General features: G+C 34.7%; 1 protein-coding gene across 2 annotated transcripts in view; it reads left to right on the forward strand.

Moving 5' to 3' along the window:
- The first annotated feature begins 5,246 nt into the window (after nucleotides 1-5,246).
- Nucleotides 5,247-22,098, forward strand: part of LOC114404024 (NPC intracellular cholesterol transporter 1-like) — a 47,348-nt gene continuing 30,496 nt past the window's right edge. For both annotated transcript variants that reach the window (XM_028367187.1, XM_028367188.1), the window contains exons 1-16: nucleotides 5,247-5,407; nucleotides 5,502-5,551; nucleotides 5,625-5,724; nucleotides 5,808-5,915; nucleotides 6,211-6,327; nucleotides 9,452-9,602; nucleotides 10,050-10,294; nucleotides 10,494-10,685; nucleotides 12,123-12,199; nucleotides 12,268-12,385; nucleotides 13,487-13,570; nucleotides 14,997-15,092; nucleotides 15,192-15,293; nucleotides 15,501-15,569; nucleotides 15,965-16,060; nucleotides 17,433-17,540. In XM_028367187.1, the coding sequence (XP_028222988.1) occupies nucleotides 5,372-5,407; nucleotides 5,502-5,551; nucleotides 5,625-5,724; nucleotides 5,808-5,915; nucleotides 6,211-6,327; nucleotides 9,452-9,602; nucleotides 10,050-10,294; nucleotides 10,494-10,685; nucleotides 12,123-12,199; nucleotides 12,268-12,385; nucleotides 13,487-13,570; nucleotides 14,997-15,092; nucleotides 15,192-15,293; nucleotides 15,501-15,569; nucleotides 15,965-16,060; nucleotides 17,433-17,540 (1,749 nt within the window). In that variant the 5' untranslated portion in view covers nucleotides 5,247-5,371. The remainder of the gene's footprint in view (nucleotides 5,408-5,501; nucleotides 5,552-5,624; nucleotides 5,725-5,807; nucleotides 5,916-6,210; nucleotides 6,328-9,451; nucleotides 9,603-10,049; nucleotides 10,295-10,493; nucleotides 10,686-12,122; nucleotides 12,200-12,267; nucleotides 12,386-13,486; nucleotides 13,571-14,996; nucleotides 15,093-15,191; nucleotides 15,294-15,500; nucleotides 15,570-15,964; nucleotides 16,061-17,432; nucleotides 17,541-22,098) is intronic.

The raw sequence follows: 22,098 nt of genomic DNA on the forward strand, positions 1-22,098 counted from the left end.
TTACGGAGGGGGTGGAAGGCAGTGTCATTACATTACAGATTATGCGAATAGGAGGAATAGAGAAGTATTCTTTGGTTGAGCAAACATAATTACATGAAAATTAAGCCGAATTATTACAGGGTGAGGATTCGACCCAGGTGAAAAAATAGCAATAGAAAATGAAGTTTTATTTATTACAAAAAGGGGGGAGTACTCTAATAACTGCTCGAAGGCATATTACTTGGACATAACCTCGAGGCTCTCGACGACGCCAGGAACGACCTCGGTGTTCTCGCGAAGCGTAGAGATCGAGGTCCCTCACACCCCCACCCACCGGAGTCCTCAAACCACCCGAATCCAGCACCTCCTCCGGCACACGCCTCATCGCCTCCATCACCTGCTCCACCACCTCATCCCCCTGGTCGAGGCATGTAGGTCACGCTCCTTCTAATTTCCTTCATCCCCTCATGCATCACTGCCATCATTCTTAATTTACTTCTTGCCCCCATCTCTCTCTTCCTCACACTGCAGCCGGTTCTCTTTGCAATTTCCACTCCTGCCCCTCTTCTCTACACTAATCTACTCCAATGCACATCAAGATATTTATCTATTTATTTCCTAAAAAATAAATAAACGCGAGTATTTATCATTTTAGTATTCTTTAAAATAAAAACTTACGTTTATGCTAGTAAGCATTTACAAACAAGATTAAATAATCATTTTTATCTTTAATTCATTGAAAAATTTAATTCTGAAAGATTAAAATTTAATATTCGAAAGTATAAAAAATACGATAAATTTATTTGATCATTAACTTTTATATGTGGCCAGATAAGTTTATTACAAAATTAATTACCAACATGGTCATATTGAAAATAGATTGGACAAAAATATCAATGAATTATCATTATTGAATCTAAATGTCAATAATTTTTTGTTAAACGAAGATGTAAGTAATTTTTTTTAAAAGAAAACAAATAAATTTTTTGGATCAAAATGTCAGGAAGTTATAATTATTGGATCAAAATGTTAGTAATTTTCCATTTATCGAAATGCAAGTAATTTTTTATTAGAACTAAATATCAATATGTTTCTATTGGACTAATTTGTTAGATTCCAAGTTTCATCTCATCCAAGAGTGAAATATAATTTTAGGATAATTTTTCGCTCTTTTTCATCGTTACATGCATAATATTACAATCATCATTTAAAAATATTTTGACAAATATAATTTCAAATAAATATAATAATAATCATAATATTAATTAACAACCATGATTTATCTGTCACAAAAAAAATTATCTAAAATAAATTTTACTAGTTTACCAAAATAAACATTGCAACAATGTATTAATCGTTAGAAATTTATTCAAATTATAATAATTATTCATAATCTACTATAAGTAAAATATAATATTTTTAATATTTAATAAAAGTTGAGAATCTCATTTCTCAATTGATTATACTTATTAGTAAATTTTTAATATTTTTTTAAAAAAATTGAGAATCTCAGGTGAAATAAGTTAATACTATTTGTCATGTAAATTTGGATCTAACATCAACTAAAATGGAATTCATTTAAATTTTATCATACAATTTTTTAACATTTTTTTATATTTAAAATTTCATCGGAAATAAGTTATCATTTATTTTATAAGTTCACTTTAATCTCATTTATGAAATACACCAGCTTTTAATAAAGAAGCATAACAAAAATAATTATATTTAAAATGGAAAAATTATAGAGAAATTGAAGTCATTGAATAATTATATTTAATAACTTAATATAATACTTTTAATAGTTTAAAAAAGGAAAACGTAGTTTTGTTTTGATTTCTTTACAATTTAAAATATTTTGTCTTTATTTAAAAATTCATTTTTAAAATTTTAAATCAAATAAAATGAAAAAAAAAACTTTTTCATTAGTTGTGAACTTGTTATAAATTAAAAGAAGAGTAAAAGATAAGGAGCAGTAGTTGATTTAATTGAAATCTAATAAGAAATAAAAATGATTATTCATTAGTTGTGAGGAAAAATTCAATTTTCTTATATTTTTATTCTCATCAAGATTTGAAATAAGATTTAGGATGTAAAATCATAAAAAATATGAAGTGAAAGAAATATGAGATGAGAGGTATACAATGCTACATACAAATGCCTAGAACCAAAAGAGAACGTTAAAAAAAAAACCAAAAATTAATGATGAAAGATTTAGTTTACTTTTTGTTATTGCATTGTGATTCTATAGTAATGAGAGAAAACTTGTTTGTACAGTGAAGAATTGTTAAAAAAATTTTAAAAAAAAATGATAGAAAAAACAGGAAAGCAAGCACAAAAATGTGAGGAAAAAAAAAATGAATGCCTTGAGATAATTGATTAACATCATGACCACAGACTTTGTAATACATACACACTGATAGTCCAGTTTTGTTTCATATTTACATCTTGAAATTCTCGTCCTGAACTTCCTACATACATAATTCGCAGTCGTATACGATAAAGAAAACAGTAGCCTTTTTATTCTGTATTGAAGAAAATACAATAAATCATGTCTCAATTTAACACCATGATGCAAAATAAAGTCATAAACAACATATAAACACATTGGAAATCAAGTTCAAAGAAATATTTATGCCTAGCAAGCATATTAAAGATAGTCAGGCTTTTTAAAGCAATCTTATCATATACTTGGAGTCAGACCCAATGAAAGCATCAACAACCAGTAAATCACGATATTTACATTTGCAGGTAATAATATTAACAACCAACCACAACTCAATATAAATTTTTTTGAACTATAGGACAAATGAACCGTTAATGCAAGCAAAGTGGTTTGCTTTCTCTAGAAAGATTCTGCAGGGAGAATTTGCGAGTAGATATTTCCTTACTCATTTTCCCTCAATTTTCTTTAAATTTTCATTTGCATTTTCGCCCTTCATACTCTCTCCCATGTCTGCCTTCAACAAACATACAATGATACTAATAAGCGTGATTACTTAATTTGAAAACCAAAAATTCAAGAGATAATGTTAGTTACTTAATTAAGATATAAGTATGGTTACTCAATTCAAAATAAAGCAATGTCACTTGACACGTAAAATGTTGCATCTAAATCCTCTTTTCCAATTAAACTGTGTATCTGCATAAAAAAATTATAAGTATGCAAGGCCCGATAAAATAAAAGAAAATATGCTAAATTTTAGTAACTATCCGTATCTTTGTCAACCAAATCGCAATTATTGTTAATGAATAAAAAGGCTAAAATATTGTACTTAATGGATGTAAAATCTAAAGTAAGAAGAAGAATGATAATATGAAACTTTAGAAGTAATTAAAGCACTGGAAATCAGAAGGAAAAAATTGATTTAGTTAGGAAAATGAAAGTAGAATGTAAAACCTACTTGTCATTGTCATCACCCTTCTTGAAAATAAAAGTTAGATATTGAACAATTACATGTTACATAATATATGGAAAGTCACTTACCATGTGCTTGAAGAAAGTGTGGAAAATTAGACTTACTAATTGAAAGATCAAGTTGTAACATTCAATCCACAATCATAAAGACATTAACAGTTACTAATGTGATGAGCTAATATATGCGGTTACATGAAAAAAAAGGAAAAAGTTTAACTTTTTAAAAAATAAAAATATAGTACATTATAGAGTACAAATTGCAGTGGGATTTTAATAATGTTTGAATTTTTTTTTATCAAAGTAATGAAAATTCATAAACCAAAAATTGACAAAAAAAACGAAAAAGGAGATGGGTAGAATGAAGAATGATGAAATGAAATTATGGCCTTGGAACCAACCTTTAGAATCCACTCGTCCTCCCTATGACCATTTTTGTTTGGCTTTGGTTCGACAGAAAAATAAGGGTGCCATTGTGGCGGATAGAAGAGGAAGCGATAAGGGAGGTCGAATATAATTGAGATTGCAGTTACAATTTTTATTAACGTGGGAAAAAAAGTTTAAAGAGTGAGGTACACTGAAAAGGGATATGTGATGAGGTACGGTTACATTCTTAATTATTTTTATTTGTCATTTATTTATCTATTAGACAACTTTTTCACGAGTAATGTATAATTACTAAAGGATAAAATGGTCTTAAACAAGAATGGACACCAATTTCCTTTATATAATGGTCCTCCAAAAAATCTTCTAACTGAGAAAATATAAATTAAATATGATAATATATAATTACTAAAGGGTAAAGGGTAAAGTGGTCTTAAATAAAAGTGGACACCAAAAAATAATTATCAAAAAGGTATTTCCTTTATAAAATGGTCCCGAAAAATCTTTTGGTTCATAAAATACTAAAGTACTTTCTTGCTTCACCTTATATAGATATAGATGAGGAATTCATTTATTCAATGAGTATTTCTCTTAAAGTTATTTCTCATTCATTCTCAATAATATAACTCATCTTAACTATTAGATTTAAAATAAATAAATCACAAGAATAAAAATAACTAAAGTAGGTGTATCTTTCCTCTCTCTCTATATATAAACTTTTAACCTAGGTTTAAACTTTAGTTGAGAATATATATTTAATGCTCCCATAGGACCATGTCAAAAAACAAGAAATCAAGAATAATATTGATGTAGGCCTAAAAAAAAGAATAATATTACAATGTTGTTTAATTATAAATTATGATTGATATGATTTTTTTATAATAATTTTAAAAATTCAACAAATTTATCATAAATAATAATTTATGAATGGATGATGATGTAAAATTAGTTTGCATTATCGAAGCATATTCCTTTTTTTAAGAAAATTAGAGGATTTTTCTTTTTAAATTGAAGAAAGATAAGTTATAAAAAAGTGAGGTGTATTTCAGTAAAACAACAAGTGAGTGAGATATATATTCATAATTGTCTGAAAATCAATTGTTTGAATAGAATCCTAAACAATTATCTTAGTAGTTAAAAATGGAAATGGTAGGCGCTTTCATATTATCTTCAGAAAAATATTAGTGTTGAAAATTAAATTAAGAAACTGTTAAATAAATTCTGACATGTTAAATAGTAAGTCTCTAAATTCAATTATTTACAGTGATTTAAAATACGTACATGTTAATTACTAATATTATAACTAATATTTTTTTTTGAAATTATGAGTAACGTGATTGTTGGTTTATATTTTCAGATGTGTTTTTCTTTAATTTGCTTCAGGAATTAATGTGAGAGAATTTACAAATTCAGGAACGAATGACGTAAGAGAAGAATATCCGTGGGAAAATGAAAAAAAGAAAAAAAAAAAGGGGTTCACGTTAAATAACTGGCCTCGTAGGTTCCGTTTAAAGAGGAAGAAGAGAAAGCATTGAGTTGAGGAATGAAGTAGCATAGCACAGCAATAGCATTAATCATCATCTGTTCTGCGTTGCTATGGATATCATCTTCTCCGTTACTTTTCTATTACAGGTAAGAACTGATTCCTCTCCTTTCTCCTTCTCTTTCCCTGTTGATCGGTTTGTTGACTTGAACTTGGACCACCACCTCCATTCTCCATGTTTAGGTGTTCCTACTCTCTTCTTCGCCTGCTGCCTCACAACGTGAAACCTATAGGTACCTACTGCTAAATCTATATTTCATCATTCGCTTTCTAATTTGTAATAGTAATCATTTCTCTTCTCTTTAGGGCTAAGCATTCTGAAGAATACTGCGCAATGTATGATATTTGCGGTCAACGCAGTGATGGCAAGGCTCTCAATTGCCCATATGGTTCCCCTTCTGTCAAGGTTATTCATCTCATCTCTTTTTTTACTTTCTTAATGCCGCACGCACCATCTTCATTCTTTTAATTATAATCTTCTAACTCCAGCCTGATGACCTACTGTCTGCCAAAATTCAAAGTTTGTGCCCCACCATAACTGGAAATGTTTGTTGTACGGCGGATCAGTTTGACACACTAAGAGTCCAGGTTCAACAGGCAAGTTTTTTAACTCAGCTGATTGATTTTGGTTCTTGTCTGTTGTGTTGCATTGGCTCGCTCTTTAGCTTCTGATATAACATCCATTTCTAGCTTTTGATATCTCAAAAAACTTATCTAATATGCAGCGCTAGTATATATACCATTTATGTTGGACTCACTATTTTATGAATTTTCTTTTACTACTCTCATTAATCGCCTCATTGACATGATGACATTGACCTAACGACCCTTATAAGTATTTTGTTTATTTCTGTTTTTTATTATGCAGTAACAGAAACTTTGTATCTTGCAGGCAGTACCAATTCTAGTGGGCTGTCCAGCATGCTTGAGGAATTTTCTGAATCTTTTTTGTGAACTTTCTTGCTCTCCTAATCAGAGTTTATTCATCAACGTGACGTCTATTTCTGAGGTCAGGCATTTCCTTCTCTGTATTTGTTTTGTACTAACTGCGTATGTTTAGTTATAGTTTCTTATGATAGGCATGTATCCTTATTGAAAGCTTATTCTTTTCTTATGACAGTAGGTTTCCCTCCACAGGTGGATGTTTAAAATGAAAAAATACAACAATAAAGTAGCTAAATTATGGTATCTATTGATGGAATCATAAATGAAAACTTTAGTTATAATTCTAAATGCTAATTGCTAATTCAGGTGTGAAATATGATGAGTTTAGTGAACTTGCAATATTGCTTAGCTTAGCTTGGTATTGATAAACTACATATGTTTAGTTATAGTTTCTTAATCATGCCTCATTGCTCTTATAACTAATCAATCTTTCCTCATTAAAAAAGTTTAGAAGAATGGAACGACTTGATGCTTTTTGTGTTGTTATTTGTTAATGTTATACGTTTATGATAAAAACCTTGGGAGAACCACACCACAAAAGCTGTTGTAGTTGGAGAGCCCAAAGCCTTATAACCCCCCTACTAGAATCCCATACTACCAATGTGGGACTCAAGTCCTATACCTTTTTTTTTTTTTGCTCAGCAAAAATACTTAGATTATACTCAAGCCCTATACCTTGCAATTGGATCCTAACATTCTATCATGCTCCACAACCTCAATGCCCATGTGGGATGTTGTGCACTAGCCTTTTGACTAGCCTCAGGCGAACACCCAAGGCGTAGTGAGGTCTAGGATCCTATTATCAAGAAATGTGAGAGAAAGTTGGCGAAATGGAAACAAAAACTACTTTCATTTGGGGGCAGGGTGACTCTCATAAAGTTAGTTCTAAATTCTATTCCTATCTATTTCTTCTCTTTTTTTAGGGTTCCAATAAAGTTTTGGACAAGTTGGTGAGGATACAGAGACGGTTTCTGTGTGGTGGAGGTATGGAGCAGAAGAAGATAGCTTGGGTAAAGTGGGAGTCAGTGTGTCTACCAAAGGAGAAAGGAGGGATGAGAATTAGGGATCTAAAGTTCAATTATGCACTTCTCAGAAAGTGGAGATGGAACCTATTCCATAACCAAGGGTACCTGTGGGCTAGGATACTGATTTCAAAATATGGTGGATGGCGGATTCTGGATAGGGAAAGAAGGGGCAGCAGTGAATCAACATGGTGGAAGGACATCAATTTCATAGCTCATTCCGATGAAGATGACAGCTGGCTAGATAAAGGGATAAAATGGAAAGTTGGGTGTGGAGCAAAGGCCAGATTTTGGGAGGATGGATGGAAGGAGGATGGAGTACCACTCAAGTTGAAGTACCCTAGACTATATTCTATTTCCTATCAGCAACAACAGGTCATATTGTTAGAGTTTGTGGTCTTAGTTCCTTTGTCCCACATCGCTTAGTCTGTAAAACTTGTGTGGTCTTAGTCCCACATCGCTTGGTTTGTAAAAACTTGTGTCTCATTAGTGTTATATATAGAGACACCTTGTAAGCCTTTATGTGCAAGTAATAAAAAGTTCTCCTAGTGTAGCCGTGGACGTAGGCACATACATTGTGTGCTGAACCACGTTAAACTGTGTGTCTTTTTCTTTCTTCCCTTTATTTCTTTCTCTTCTTTTATTGCTCTATACTAACAATTGGTATCAGAGCTAGGTTCGACCAGGTTCCGGCTCAGACGAGTATGCAAGTACCGCAGGTGGCCAGAATGGCTAGCGGCACAGCGTGCCCCGCAGGTGAAGCGGGGTGGCCAGAATGGTTAGCGGGCAGGGCAAGTACCGCAGGTGGCCATGGCTATACTCGTGGATGATAAAGACTTCCGCTCGAGGGGGAGACTACCATGTGGAAGAGACTCACACTTGAGGGAGAGATGTGTTGGGTTACAAGTGTGAGGTGAAGTCCTACATCGGGTAGAAGTGGAAAGGTTGAGCACCATATAAGTGAGGAGAAGACCCATAAACCTGAGCCTTAAGGTTTTGGGTTAGAGTGTGGTGTCAGGTCTCTTTATGTGGTGGCTCGTGGTCCACAGGTGTACCCCTCGAATCTCCCCAACACATATAGCAGATGGGAAGTTTTGCAGCTGCAGGCTGGGAGTGGGATTTTCAATGGAGAAGGCAACTTTTTGATGCATTCACCCGGACCGAGAAGACAAGTGGATTTGGAAGGAAGATGCATCTGGTGTATACACAGTGGGGAATGTGTACAAGATGCTCATGCGGGACCATATTGATGAAAATCAGGATGGTGCTTTTAATGTGCTGTGGAAGGTAAAGATCCCATGCAAAGCTTCTATTTTTGCGTGGAGACTAATCAGGGACAGACTGCCAACTAAAGTGAATCTGCGCAGGAGAAATGTGGAAATAAATGATCCCACCTGCCCATTCTGCAAAAATAAAGAAGAGGATGCAACACACTTTTTCTTTAGTTGCAGCAAAATTTTGCCGCTTTGGTGGGAATCAATATCTTGGACAAACATTTCAGGAGCATTTCCACAATGTCCGAGACAGCTCTTCCTCCAACATGCGCTTGGGAGGGATTCTGGCATCAGGTTTCAGAAATGGCAGTGCTGGTGGATCTCCTTGACATGGAGCATCTGGCAGCATCGAAATAGGATTGTTTTTTCAAATGAAAGCTTTAATGCTAGTAAGCTGTTGGAGGATGCTATTTTCCTATGCTGGACATGATTAAAAAATTTGGATAAAGGTTTCGGCATACCTTTTCATCACTGGTCCAGTAATATGAGAGATGCATTTTGTGATTAGGGAAGGATAACTCTACAATTGTGGGTAGTTTTGGGCCGAGTATAATGTCAGAATTATGGTTCCTTAATTCGTGTTATATAGCTTGTGTTAGGGCACCATATTTCTGCTCACTTTGGCCTCCACGTGTATATTTCCCAGTACAACTTGTACTGTATTTAAATATAATACAATATTACTTTTGCTGATTAAAAAAAATGATACATGAAAAGTAGGCAGGTAATGGCTTAAGGAGCATATGACATTATGACGTATTATATTATAGGAGATACTTTGTTTTATTATAAAGTAATAAAAAATCAGTTTTTTTTCATGATATTTAGTCTTATAAATTCACTCTAGACTTTAAATTATAATTTGATATTGATCATCTTATGTTCATTTCAGGTTGATGGTAATACGACTGTGGATGGCATTGATTATCACTTAACTGAAACTTTTGGACAAGGTCTATATGAATCATGTAAGGATGTAAAGTTTGGGACAATGAATACAAGGGCCATAGATTTTGTTGGGGCTGGAGCTAGCAATTTTAAAGGTGATTCATTATAACATGGGTGGTTTTATTGTATGAAATATATGAACTCTGTTATCAAGTGATCTTACCTTTTCAATTAGAATGATTCCCCCCTTCTTGTATTGAGTATTGATATGTTCATTGTGCATGTTTTTCTATAATTTGAGAATGGATCTTGAGTTTTGCACACAATAAATGGGAAAATGGGGAGTTTACTTAATGTTAACTTACTCCTTGTATGCCATGTTTGTAGTTCTGAGGTAGACTGCAGATATGCATGTTTAGCCATAAAAGAATACAAAAGATCCTCCTAAGTTGTTGCAGACATACTTTTCTTGTTCCTATTTTGGTACTAATTAGCTGCTTATGTTTTGCATATCGTTAGAATATTTCGTTTTCTCTTTATCTGCATGTATTATACTTGCTCTTCATCTGTTAATGCGTTTTGTTTCTGATTATCATTGCCAGAGTGGGCTGAATTTCTTGGTCAGAAAGTTCCTCCTGGTTTTCCTGGTTCTCCGTATTCTATACTTTTTAAGACAGCCATTCTTGACTCTTCTCCTATGAAACTTATGAATGCATCTGTATATTCATGTAATGACACTTCGCTGGGCTGCTCTTGTGGTGATTGTCCTTCATCACCTGTTTGCTCGGGTTCAGAACCTTCTCCACCCAGAAAAGATCCCTGCTCCATTGGAATTGGATCTCTAAAGGTTGAAACAATAGAGGCTGATTTTTTTTTTTATAATTAATTTTCATTTGCTTTATAACTGAATAAATTCTGTCCTTTTTCTTTCTTGAAAGTAATGCCTTATGAATCATGATCTAGTGGAACATTTGGTTGTCTACTTAAAAACTGTCTTTCAGCTTCTGATACATGTGAAACTGGTTTTTGTATAATGATACCTACAGGTCAGATGTGTAGATTTTTCAATAGCTATCTTGTACATTGTATTGGTTTTTGTGTTGTTTGGGTGGGCATTGCTGCAAAGGACAAGAGGAAGGAGGAGACTTGGATCCAGTGCGGAACCCTTATTGGATGATATGGTTGGTGAAGGGAGTAGTTTTGCTAACCTCCCAAAGGATGGAACTCATCCTGCAGAGGTATGTGCGAAAGCTTGTTTTGTATTGACCCATCGTTTTGGCATTCAGAAGGAAGATTCAATATTTCTTGTTATTATTATAATTGTGGAAACCAACTGTCCCAAAAGCTAATTGTTAGGTGAAGTCAAATGACTGATTTTATACTTAAATAATCTGCATATCAAGTCATGCTAGAGCTCTTTGGGCTTGAGTCATACATCATGTTCAGGTTCACTTGTCTTGTGCTTAATTTCAACTTATTTATTTAAAAGAATGGGAGCTGCACGAGCTGAACTCCAGACTACTTGGTCATATAGACTTTTTTTTTTGGTAAGTCATATAGACTTTAATACTTTGTAATGAACCAACTATCTCATAGAGATCAAATGTCTATCAATTAACACTAAGAATAGGGAACCTTTATTTATTCTCTTAAATAAATGATATTCCAAATCACCAAATACATAAGGCCCTTTCCATTAACATTTATATTATGTGTAGTTTATTTTTTATTTTTTAAAATAAATAGTCATGTTTTCATACATTGTGAAGAAGCTTTACAGCATTGGATTCTTTTGTATTCTCTGTTTGAAGAGAGTTCCCTCCTCAAGGTTTTGGAGGTGCTAAGCAGAATAAATTGCTTAGGAAATGTGTTCTTTTGCCTGGTTTATGCTGCTTTTAGTTGGAGTGAAATACCTTAATTTTACTTAATGCTTTCCTTCTTCATTTTTTTCTCCTGTTACAGGGTCCTGTTTTTTTTTTTTAGCATTTTTGCAGGTTTCACCTCACCAGTCTTTTGAAGGAGTTTCTTTGTCTTATTATGCAAAGGGACTGCTAACTCTTCTATGCTATGTTTCTTTTATCAATCACCCCCTTGCTATAGGGTGCTATCTGATTCTCCATCTCCGTACAACTTTTCTCTCATGATGAACTCTTTTCAACCCCTCCCCCCCAAAAACAAAAGAAAACCTTGTTTTCCAAAATCCATTCCTGCTTAAACTTAAAGATAATTTGAGCAGAGTCTGTTTTTTGATAGCTGGTATTGTATGCATAGTGGTGGTTGTCGACCTATATTTTGTATTACAGTATTTTAACTGCACAGGACTGCTACCCTTGAATACTCTGTCTCAATGTCTTAGCATCTAACATAAGTAGGGACTAGGGAGCTATTTTCTATTGAAAAAGCAATTTATCAAAGATCTTGGAGTTCTAGGAGACACTGTTTCTACTTAGTATGTAAAATGATTTGCATAATGCATCTGTAATACAACTTCGTTGTGTTTTCTTCTTGCTTAGCCATGAGACCTGATTTAATTTCTGGAATCTTGTTTCTCAATTTGCCTCTTTCAATTCTACATTAAGATGTGCTAGAGTTAAATGATTTATTTCACATGTTTAATGAGCTGTTTTAGTTATTATTCATAATGATATTGTTGACTTTCTCTTGACAAATAAAAGGTGCAATGGATAGATCCTCAAGGGCAGAATGTGGTGCAATTTTCTTTTGTTCAAGGATGCCTGTCCAGCTTTTACAGGTCAGTGGCTCTAGCAGTTCTTGCTAGGTTTACAATTACATAATCTTTGATTTTGTTTATGCATTCAGGACATATGGAAGGTGGGCCGCTAGAAAACCCACAATTGTTCTTTGTTCCTCATTGGCAATTGTTGTTTTGCTTTGTTTGGGTCTGCTTCGTTTTGAGGTGGAGACCCGGCCTGAGAAGGTACCATATTTTCATTTTTAGTATCTCCACAGTGTGCAATTTGGATTTGCTGTAACTTCTACATGCACTTTTTTTTTAATCTTTTTTCTGCCTATCAAATAATATCTACCTTATCCTTTTTGGTGTGTTGCCTTGTTTTTTTTATCTACCCTTAGACATGTTTGGATTAGCTGTTGGAACATATGCTCAAATGTTAAGCACATTTTACATAACAGCTCAAACAAATTAAAATTGTTTTACACTGGATTCTTGTCGGGCAGATGTAATGCTGTTTTTGTTTTCTGTTTCAGGAGATCTTCTCTCCTGTGTTATCTTGTAGTACCTCTGGTACTAGTTATCGTTTAATATATATATTATTTTAGCAGTTCAAAAAAAAAAAAAAAACACTGTGGATCTATACTTATACATAATGTGAAGAAAAATATTTTCATAAAGGCTTATGGTACCAAATAAGTGCTTGTAAACAAAAAAAATACTGTCCAAGGGTTCATTCTTATAGAAACAACCTTTCTGTCTTCTTGAGCTTTCTGGATAGATACATAGATACATACGAATCAATTTCTGGGCCTTAATTCCTGAATTTTAGAGAATTCTCAATATTCTAACTTTAAGATATATGATCATGCTTTTCTGTTGAATGATTTTTGTGTTTGTTTTCTTGCTGGAGGACATTTATTCTCTAAATGGGTATCTTGCTCTCGTTGCCTCTTTAATAATATTTCTTCTTTAATCCTCCCTCCCCAACACACAACACGCTGTTTTCTAGTACTCTATGAAGCACCGACACCGACACGGACATCGGACACGACACGGATACGGACACGTGGACACCTGTAATGTCCAAAATATAGAACGTAATACGGGTGTCGTGTCGGTGTCGGACACTAACACGGACGCGTGTCGGACACCGGACACGGCAAAGGGCTGAAGTGTCCGTGCTTCATAGCTAGTACTTCATCTTGAGTCACTAAATAATAAGGGTAATAAGTTATAAAAAGAGGTGATACTAATATAAGTTTCAAAAGAATATATATGCTCGTAATCCTTATTTTCTTCTTGAAGTTGAAGAATATTGGCCTTGCTGTCTTCTTTGTGTTGCAGTTATGGGTTGGTCCCGGGAGTAAGGCAGCTGAAGAGAAAGAGTTTTTTGATAGCCACCTTGCTCCATTCTACAGAATAGAACAGGTTTCAGTTGCTTGTAATTTATTTTACTTTTCTTTCTAGTCTCTTAATTCCATGTGTGTGATCTAGTTACTGAAATCTAAGCTCCCTCTTATGTAAATGAATTATCTAGCATGCCTGCTCATTTGCATGTTTGGCATTTACCACCCCCCCCCCCCCCCACACACACACACACAGACACACAGACACCAAAAAAAAGAGAAATAAATAAAGGAAGAAATATATTAAGATGGAGAGAAAAAATTGGAGTTTTGAAAGATAAGGAATCCTCAATGAAGCAAAGCTACCTAATCCCTCAACATATCTACAAGGAAGATCCCCCCTCCCTTAAAAAGACCATGTGCTTTATGCCAAATAGAAGCCAAACTTCTGACTTATTGATCCAATGAAACCTCCTTAAAGATACAAGAGAAGCTTGAATGTATTTTCCACACAGCAAAATGATGTATTTACATTCAAGAGTATTACAATGACAATTAATGCCAAAGATAATTTACAAGAGAGCAATTAAGATACCACTACTTCCTAAGATGCATTGAATCTAGCTATACCATTTATCTAGGCTACTTGGAAAAATAAACATTAAAGAAGTTCTTATCTCCTAAAACACTCTTCTTTCCAACACTCCTCCTTAAGTTGGAGAATAGATCTTTTCCATTCTCAACTAGCATAAATCTGGACTGCATAATTCTTTGGCAAGAATATCTGCAAGTTGACCTTGTGAAAGTACACATGGAGTACAAATCAAGCCGCGGTTGAGATTTTCCTTGATAAAATGCCTACTACTTCAACATGCTTCTTTCAGTCATGCTGAACAGGATTATAAGCTATGGTGATAGCTGACTTATTATCACAGTTGAGTTCCATTGGTCCATCCCATTTAATCTCAAAGTCTTCTAAAATAATTTTCAGCCATAGTTCACAAATACCTTATGCCACAACTTGGAACTCAGCTTCAGCACTAGACTGAGCCACAACATTTTGTTTTTTACTCCAAGCTACTAAATATCCTTCAAGGTACAATATCCAGTAGTGGACCTCCTGTCAGTCACTGACCCTGCATGCATGGTAAACATTAGTGCAAGCCTCAAGAACATAATAGGAGATAGACCTCGGACATCAGTAAGAATGAGATAAATATCTCAGCGAATCTCGATAGATATGTTTTGGTTATTTATCAAATAACACATTTTGATTTTATTATTATGCTGATATTGATGCTGATGCAATTTTTAGTGTCCCATTCTTGTCAATGTCTTCCAATTTCCAAGAAAGTTTTCCCTTTCTATCCAAACATGTACTTTGTGGAAAATATGAAGTCAACCATAGTTTCCTTTTTCATGTTTTCGTTATGTTGCCTTCTTATTTCCTGCTATTATTTTTATCTGAAATAAATCACATTTTAAAATATTGTTTGTGTATATTTCAGCTCATAATAGCGACAATCCCTGAATCTAAGCATGGCAAGCCACCAAGTATCATAACTGAAGAAAATATTGAATTGCTTTTCGAAATACAGGAAAAGGTGTTTTGATTTTCAGTTCTTTTTACTTACTAGAATTTAAATGGAGCTGTTGTAACCTTTTTTATTAAAAAATATGTTTACATTTCAATATTCCAACAGGTTGATGGAATTCGTGCAAATTATTCTGGTTTTTTAGTATCTCTGAGTGACATTTGCTTGAAGCCTTTAGGCGATGACTGTGCCACTCAAAGCATTTTGCAGGTCCAACCCACTACTATCCAAATTATTCCTATAGTACTTTTGAATTGTGTATTGCAAATAATTAATTATTTGGCTTCTATTATCTGTAAGTTGTACAACCAGTTGACTTTTCTTATTCAGTTCTATATCAATTTATTATTCTTTTTTTTGGCATACATAGAAGCCTTCATTTGATTTCCTTTTTTGTCTTTATTTGTATTCTAATAGTATTTTCAAATGGACCCTGACAATTATGACAACTATGGAGGTGTTGAACATGCTGAGTATTGTTTTCAGGTAAACTTCTGTAATCTAATTATGGATTACCTTAGTTTTGTTATTCAGACGAGTTTAATTTAAAACAGTTTTACTTTATGAGCAGACAAATATTCTAAAAGAAATAGATTAATGTGTTAAGAAATACTAAATTCCAATAAAAATACTAGTTGAAATATTTGCATAGGTATGGATGGAATACCTGCTTTTCATTTCTTTTTTCTTTGTAGATAGTGTAGCTGTATTGTGTCAAATGCATTGAATGTAGAATGCTCCCTTGGTGCTTCTATACATAATTACTTCTTATAGATTATGGTGAATTTATCCATAGCTTGTGTTTAATAAGACTTAAATCATAACAGTGTTGTTGTGATGTGTATTTGTTGGCTCTAATTATTTTATTTTATCATTTTCAGCATTACACTTCCACTGAAACATGCTTTAGTGCATTTAAGGCTCCCCTTGAACCAACTACTGCCTTAGGAGGGTTTTCTGGAAACAATTATTCTGAGGTAAGAATGTTGAATTTTAGCATAGATTTCTTTTTATGCGTTACTGCTTATTAGAGTATTCTTACTTGTCAGTTAACTGTCACTGTGCTGACAGTTTTTTTTTTGGTCAGCAAAAATACTGATATTAGATATAAACAGCAGTACAAGAGGTACTGTACAAAATACACATCAGCACCAAGATATGCAGAAGTATGGCAACCTAATACAAGTTAATTAACAAGAATTAGGCTACCAAACATCTGACTGCAAACTTGGTATATAATTACCCAATACCTATAACCATACTCCCCCCCTCATTACAAAAATCATCCCTGATATTACTGGACCAGTAATGGAAAGGTAAGTCAAATCCTTTTTCCAGGTTTCTAAACCATGTCCAGCAAAGAAATATAGCATCCTCCATCAATTTGTTGACATTGAAATTGTCATTTGAGAAGACAATCCTATTCCTATGGTGCCAAATGCTCCTAGTTAGGGATATCCACCAACTCTGCCAACGCTACCTCCTGATACCCGACAGTCTGCAAGAGGAATGTTGAGGAAATGGTGTGCCTCGGATTTTGTGGGAGAGGTGCCACCGCATTTATCCAAGACAATGATTCCCACCATAGCAGCATGACCTTATCACATGAAAAGAATAAATGTGCTGCATCCTCTTCAAAATTCCTGCAAAATGGACACCTACTGTCATTGATTTCCACATTTCTCCGATGCAAATTGGTCTTTGTAGGCAGTCTGTCCTGAATTATTCTCCAAGCAAAGAAAGCGGCTTTAGTTGGAATTTGGAGTTCCCATAAATCATTAAAGACTGTATCCTGATTCTCATCTGTCATTTCCTTAACTAGCCAATTGTATGCACTTCCCACTGACTGTGCTGACAGATAACTGTTAGTGAGCTGTCAGTTTGTTATTCTGACTGTAGTTTGTTAGCTTTCAGTTAGAGTTAGTTTTCAGTTACACTTCCTGTTAGAGTTAGTTTTCATTACACAACAGTATTGTGTAAACTTGCCCTTTTCATTTTTCAATCAATGAGAAATTTTAGCTTTTCAGCTTCTCTCAAATTCTATCATGGTATCAGAGCCTATCCTAGATCCATTAATGGACCACCGACCATATTATCCACACACCAAACCCAAAAGTGCTGTACGTGAGGGGGTGTATTGGGAAAAATCCAAGTCCCACATCGGCTAAAGATAATGCCAAGATACAATATATAAGTGGGGGGCAACCCTCATTCTATGAGATAGTTTTTGGGGTTGAGTGAGGCGAAACCCACATTCTAAGATGGTATTTATTTTTCAATCGATAAGAAATTTAGTTTTTCAGCTTCTCTCTAATTCTATCATTGCTATGCTGATTATCCTATTCTTAGGCTTCTGCATTTGTTATCACGTACCCTGTCAATAATGCAATTACAAAAGTTGGGGGTGAGAATGGGAAGGCAATAGCTTGGGAAAAAGCATTCATCCAGTTAGCTAAGGTATGACTACTAAATATATTTATTGCAGTTATTAATTCTTGTGTAGCTTATATGCACGAAATCTGAATGTGTTTGACTGATTTGTTTGCAAAATTAATTTTGAATGAAATTGATTTTAAAGTGAAGTAATTTGTATATTGTTGGAAAAAGCCACCCAAATTGTGGTCACCCCTAGATAGAAGGTGTGTGTTGAAAGTCCCACATGGCGGGTAGCCGTGGGCAAAAGGGGATATGTTGAAGTTCCACATCGACTAAAGATAGTGTCGAGATAAATTATATAAGTGGGGAGCAATCCTTACCTTACAAGCCGGTTTTGTAGGGTTGAGTTAGGTCCAAACCCACTTTTTGACATGATATCCAAGCTTATCCTAGATGGGTCCCTATGTCTGTCACACTCTAGGCAGTTAGCCTTGAGCGTGAGGGGGAATGTTGGAAAAAGCCACCTAAATTATGGTCACCCCTAAGATAGAGGGTGTGTGTTGAAAGTCCCACATGACGAGTAGCCATGGGCAAAAGAGGACATGTTGAAGTCTCACATTATAGGAGTATACTTACTTGATACAGTTCTTTCTTTTCTTAAGTCTTTGTGTATAGGCTTAATCATAGTTCTCTGTACTCTTGTAGATAGCTAGCTAACTGACTAGAGTTAGTTGACAGTTACAAGAGTAATTGTCTATTAATTTGAGGTGTATTAGTGTATTAAGTAAGTTTTACTTTGTGATTCAGTTAGGGCAGCTGTTAGAACAATTATGATTCAGTTAGGACAGTTGTGGTTTTGTTATTTTTGTTAGAAGCTGTTATTTCTGTTAGAGCAGTAGCTAACTTTGGTTAGTTAATTGCCTTAGTCAGTTTATGTGTAATCATATCTATTTTCTCTATAGAGAAATAGAATCAGTTTGTAACTAACCTTTTCATTCTGAATCAGTAATAATATATTGTATCGTTCTTCTTCTTTTTCTTTCTCTCAAACTCTATGATGATATTAGAGCTTGAAGTTATCCATGGCGACAAATCAGAATTTTGCTTCTGCTACTCTTTCTTTACATCCAATTTCTTAGAAGTTAGATGATTCTAACTTCTTGCTATGGAGGCAACAGGTAGAACCTGTCATCAAGGCTCATAAACTTCAGTGTTTCGTGGCAAGTCCTCAGATCCCGATGCGCTTTCTCATAGAGGCAGATTGTGAAGCTGGAAATGAAAATCCAGCATACACCGATTGGGAACAACAAGATTAGATTCTTTTGTCGTGGCTTCAATCGACTCTTTCAGTTTCAATCCTATCTCGAATTATCGGATGTGTTCATTCATATTAGCTTTGGGAGCAGATCCATGAGTATTTTCAAAAGCAAACACGTGCGAAAGCTAAGTTACTTTGAACAGAACTCAGAACTACAATGCTTGAGCAGAAAACAATGCTTGAGTTTCTTCTGCGCATCAAATGCATAGTCGATGTGCTTGGATTGTGTGGAGATCCTGTTCTTCCGCGTGAACATCTTGACGCGATTCTTGAAGGCCTACCAGAGGAGTACGGTCCAGAGATCTCAGTGATCGAAAGTAAGTTTGAACCACTTCCGATTGGAGAAGTAGAGGCACTGCTGCTTGCACCTGAGGCATGCATGAAAAAGTTTTAGAAGCGCTCACCATCGATTAATGTTGCTCAAGGTTAACATTTATCTTCGAATTCTTACAATTCATCCTCAAATAATTTCAATTCACAAAATCGATCCAATTATTCTGGAAATCATGGTGACTTCAATCATGGCGGTGGCTACAGTCGTGGAGGCAATGATTTTGATTGCGGCGGTGGCTACAGTTGGGTAGGAAATGGCTTTGGCCGTGGTGGAGGTCGTGGTGGTGGTGGCCGAGACCGTGGTCATTATGCAAATTTTCAGTGTCAAGTTTGCTTCAAATTTGGTTACACAATAGCGGTGTGTCATTTTCGCTATGATTATGATTTTCAGCCAAATGCGTCTCTCACACTGGTGGAACCAGTGTTTCAAAGCAATTCATCAAACACCTTCGGTTCAAAATAGAATTAGGGAACTAATTCTCACAAAGACTCCCAACCTACTGCAATGCTGGTTAATTCTGAAAATCAATATCTTAACTCTACTACTTGGATACCTGATTCGGGTGCATCATTCCATGTAACTGTTGAGTCTCAAAACATCCGGCAGCTTGGTCCATTTGAGGGGCCAGACCAAATATACATTGGTAATGGCCAAGGCCTTTCTATTAAGTCTTCTGGTTACACAAAGTTTGTTTCACCTATTAATACTAGAGTTTCTCTGTTCTTAAAACAATTATTACATGTACCTACCATTACTAAAAACTTAAATTAGTGTCAACAAATTTTCTAAGGATAACAATGTTTTCTTTGAATTTTATACTAATAATTGTGTTGTGAAATCATAGGAAACCAATGAAGTCCTACTTCAAGGTTCAGTGGGTCTTGATGGCCTCTACATAATTCCACATCTTGCACTCAAAGACTCTGCCTCAGCCACCTGCTTACTTTCAAATTCCAGTGTTGATTCTGCTATTACTTCTATTTCTAGTGGTTCTAATACACAAATTTCTGATTCCATTGTAAATGCAGTTTCTAATGTTAAAACAACACTTAGTACTAGCTCTCAAACTATATGGTACCTTAGATTGGGCCATCCTAATGCTAATGTACTAAGACTTGTGCTTAATCGTTGTAATATACCCATAGTTAATAAAACTATGTTCGAATTCTGTGCTGCTTGTTGTGTTGGAAAGTCACATAGACTACCATCTTCTCTATCTCAAATTGTAATTCTGCTCCTCTTGAACTTATATACAGTGATTTGTGGGGATCATCTCATATTTCATCCTCAAATGGTTTCTCTTATTATATCAGCTTTGTTGATGCCTATTTTAAGTTCACTTGGATCTATTTTCTTAAAAATAAATCAGAAACATTTTCTGTTTTTCAGCAATTTAAAACCATGACTGAATTCCAATTTAATACCAAAGTTAAGAGTGTTCAAACAGATTGGGGAGGTGAATTTAGACCTCTTACCTCATTTCTTCAAACCCATGGGATCATTCACAGGCTAATTTGCCTTCACACACATCATCAAAATGGTGTTATGGAAAGAAAACACAGCATATCGTCGAGTTAGGCCTCACTCTTCTCAAACAAGCTTCTCTCCCTTTAAAATTTTGGGATTTTTCCTTCCACACTGCTGTTTATTTGATAAACAGACTTCCCAGTGCTTCTCTTAAATTTCAAGTTCCTTATACTGTTTTGTTTAACAAGTCACCTAATTACAATTTTTTGAGGAACTTTGGATGTTCTTGCTATCCTTTTCTTAGACCCTATAATAAACACAAACTTGATTTCAGGTCACATGAGTGTTTGTTCCTTGGTTATTCCACTTCTCACAAAGGCTACAAGTGTCTCTCTCCTAATGGCAAATTATATGTTTCCAAAAATGTTGTCTTTAACGAGCTTAAATATCCTTACAATGATCTTTTTCCATCTTTATCCAACTCTGTCATTTCTTCTAAGAGTGATAAGAGTGATTTTTTACCTACTGCTCATATTCCTCTTGTTTCACCTTCCCCTAATGAGCTCACTCATTCTTCTAAACATGCTGAAACTAATTCTACTTCTGTAAGTGCTGATCCCTCTAGATCCATTAATACTGAATTTCCTAATTCTCAAAATGTCACATCATCTTCTCCTCTTTCAAATGCTGAACCAAATTTTATTTCTAATAAACACTCTAATTGTTTCTGACTTAAACAGAAATCCAAGTGAACTGTACAGCACCTCTTCTTCTCAGTCTCATACTGTCAGTTCTCCTTCTTCTTCCAATCCTGTGCTTCCCTCACAAAATGTCCATCCTATGCAAACCAGATCCAAGTCTGGAATTCATCAACCTAGGCTGCATCCTTCACTGTTTTTGGCACATTGTGAACCTAAGACTGTTAAACAGGCTCTTGCTGACCCTCAATGGTTTGTTGCTATGAAACAAGAGTATGAGGCTCTTCTTAACAATAAAACATGGGATCTTGTTCCTCTTCCCAAAGACAGACAAGCTGTGGGTTGTAAGTGGGTTTTCAGAATTAAGGAGAATGCTGATGAGATTGTTAACAGGTTCAAGGCTAAGTTAGTGGCTAAAGGATTTCATCAGATTGCTGGTTGTGACTTTAATGAAACCTTTTCTCCTGTGATAAATCCTGTTACAATCTGGCTGATTATCACTCTTGCTTTCACTAATAAATGGGATTTGTTCCAGCTAGATGTCAACAATGCCTTTTTAAATGGTCATCTTGAAGAGACTATCTACATGCAGCAGCCAAGGCTTCAAAAGTTCAGATAAAACCTTGGTTTCCAAGCTACAAAAAGCTTTGTATGGCCTTAAACATGCCCCAAGATAGTGGTTTGATAGGCTCAAGGAAACTCTTTTACAGCTTGGGTTTGTGGCTAGCAAGTGCGATCCTTCGCTGTTTGTTTATAAAGACAAAGGAAACATTATCTACATTCTTGTTTATGTAGATGATATTATTATTACTGTTGTAATTC

The sequence above is a fragment of the Glycine soja genome, chromosome 2, assembly GCF_004193775.1.
Source record: "Glycine soja cultivar W05 chromosome 2, ASM419377v2, whole genome shotgun sequence".
Lineage (NCBI taxonomy): Eukaryota > Viridiplantae > Streptophyta > Magnoliopsida > Fabales > Fabaceae > Glycine > Glycine soja.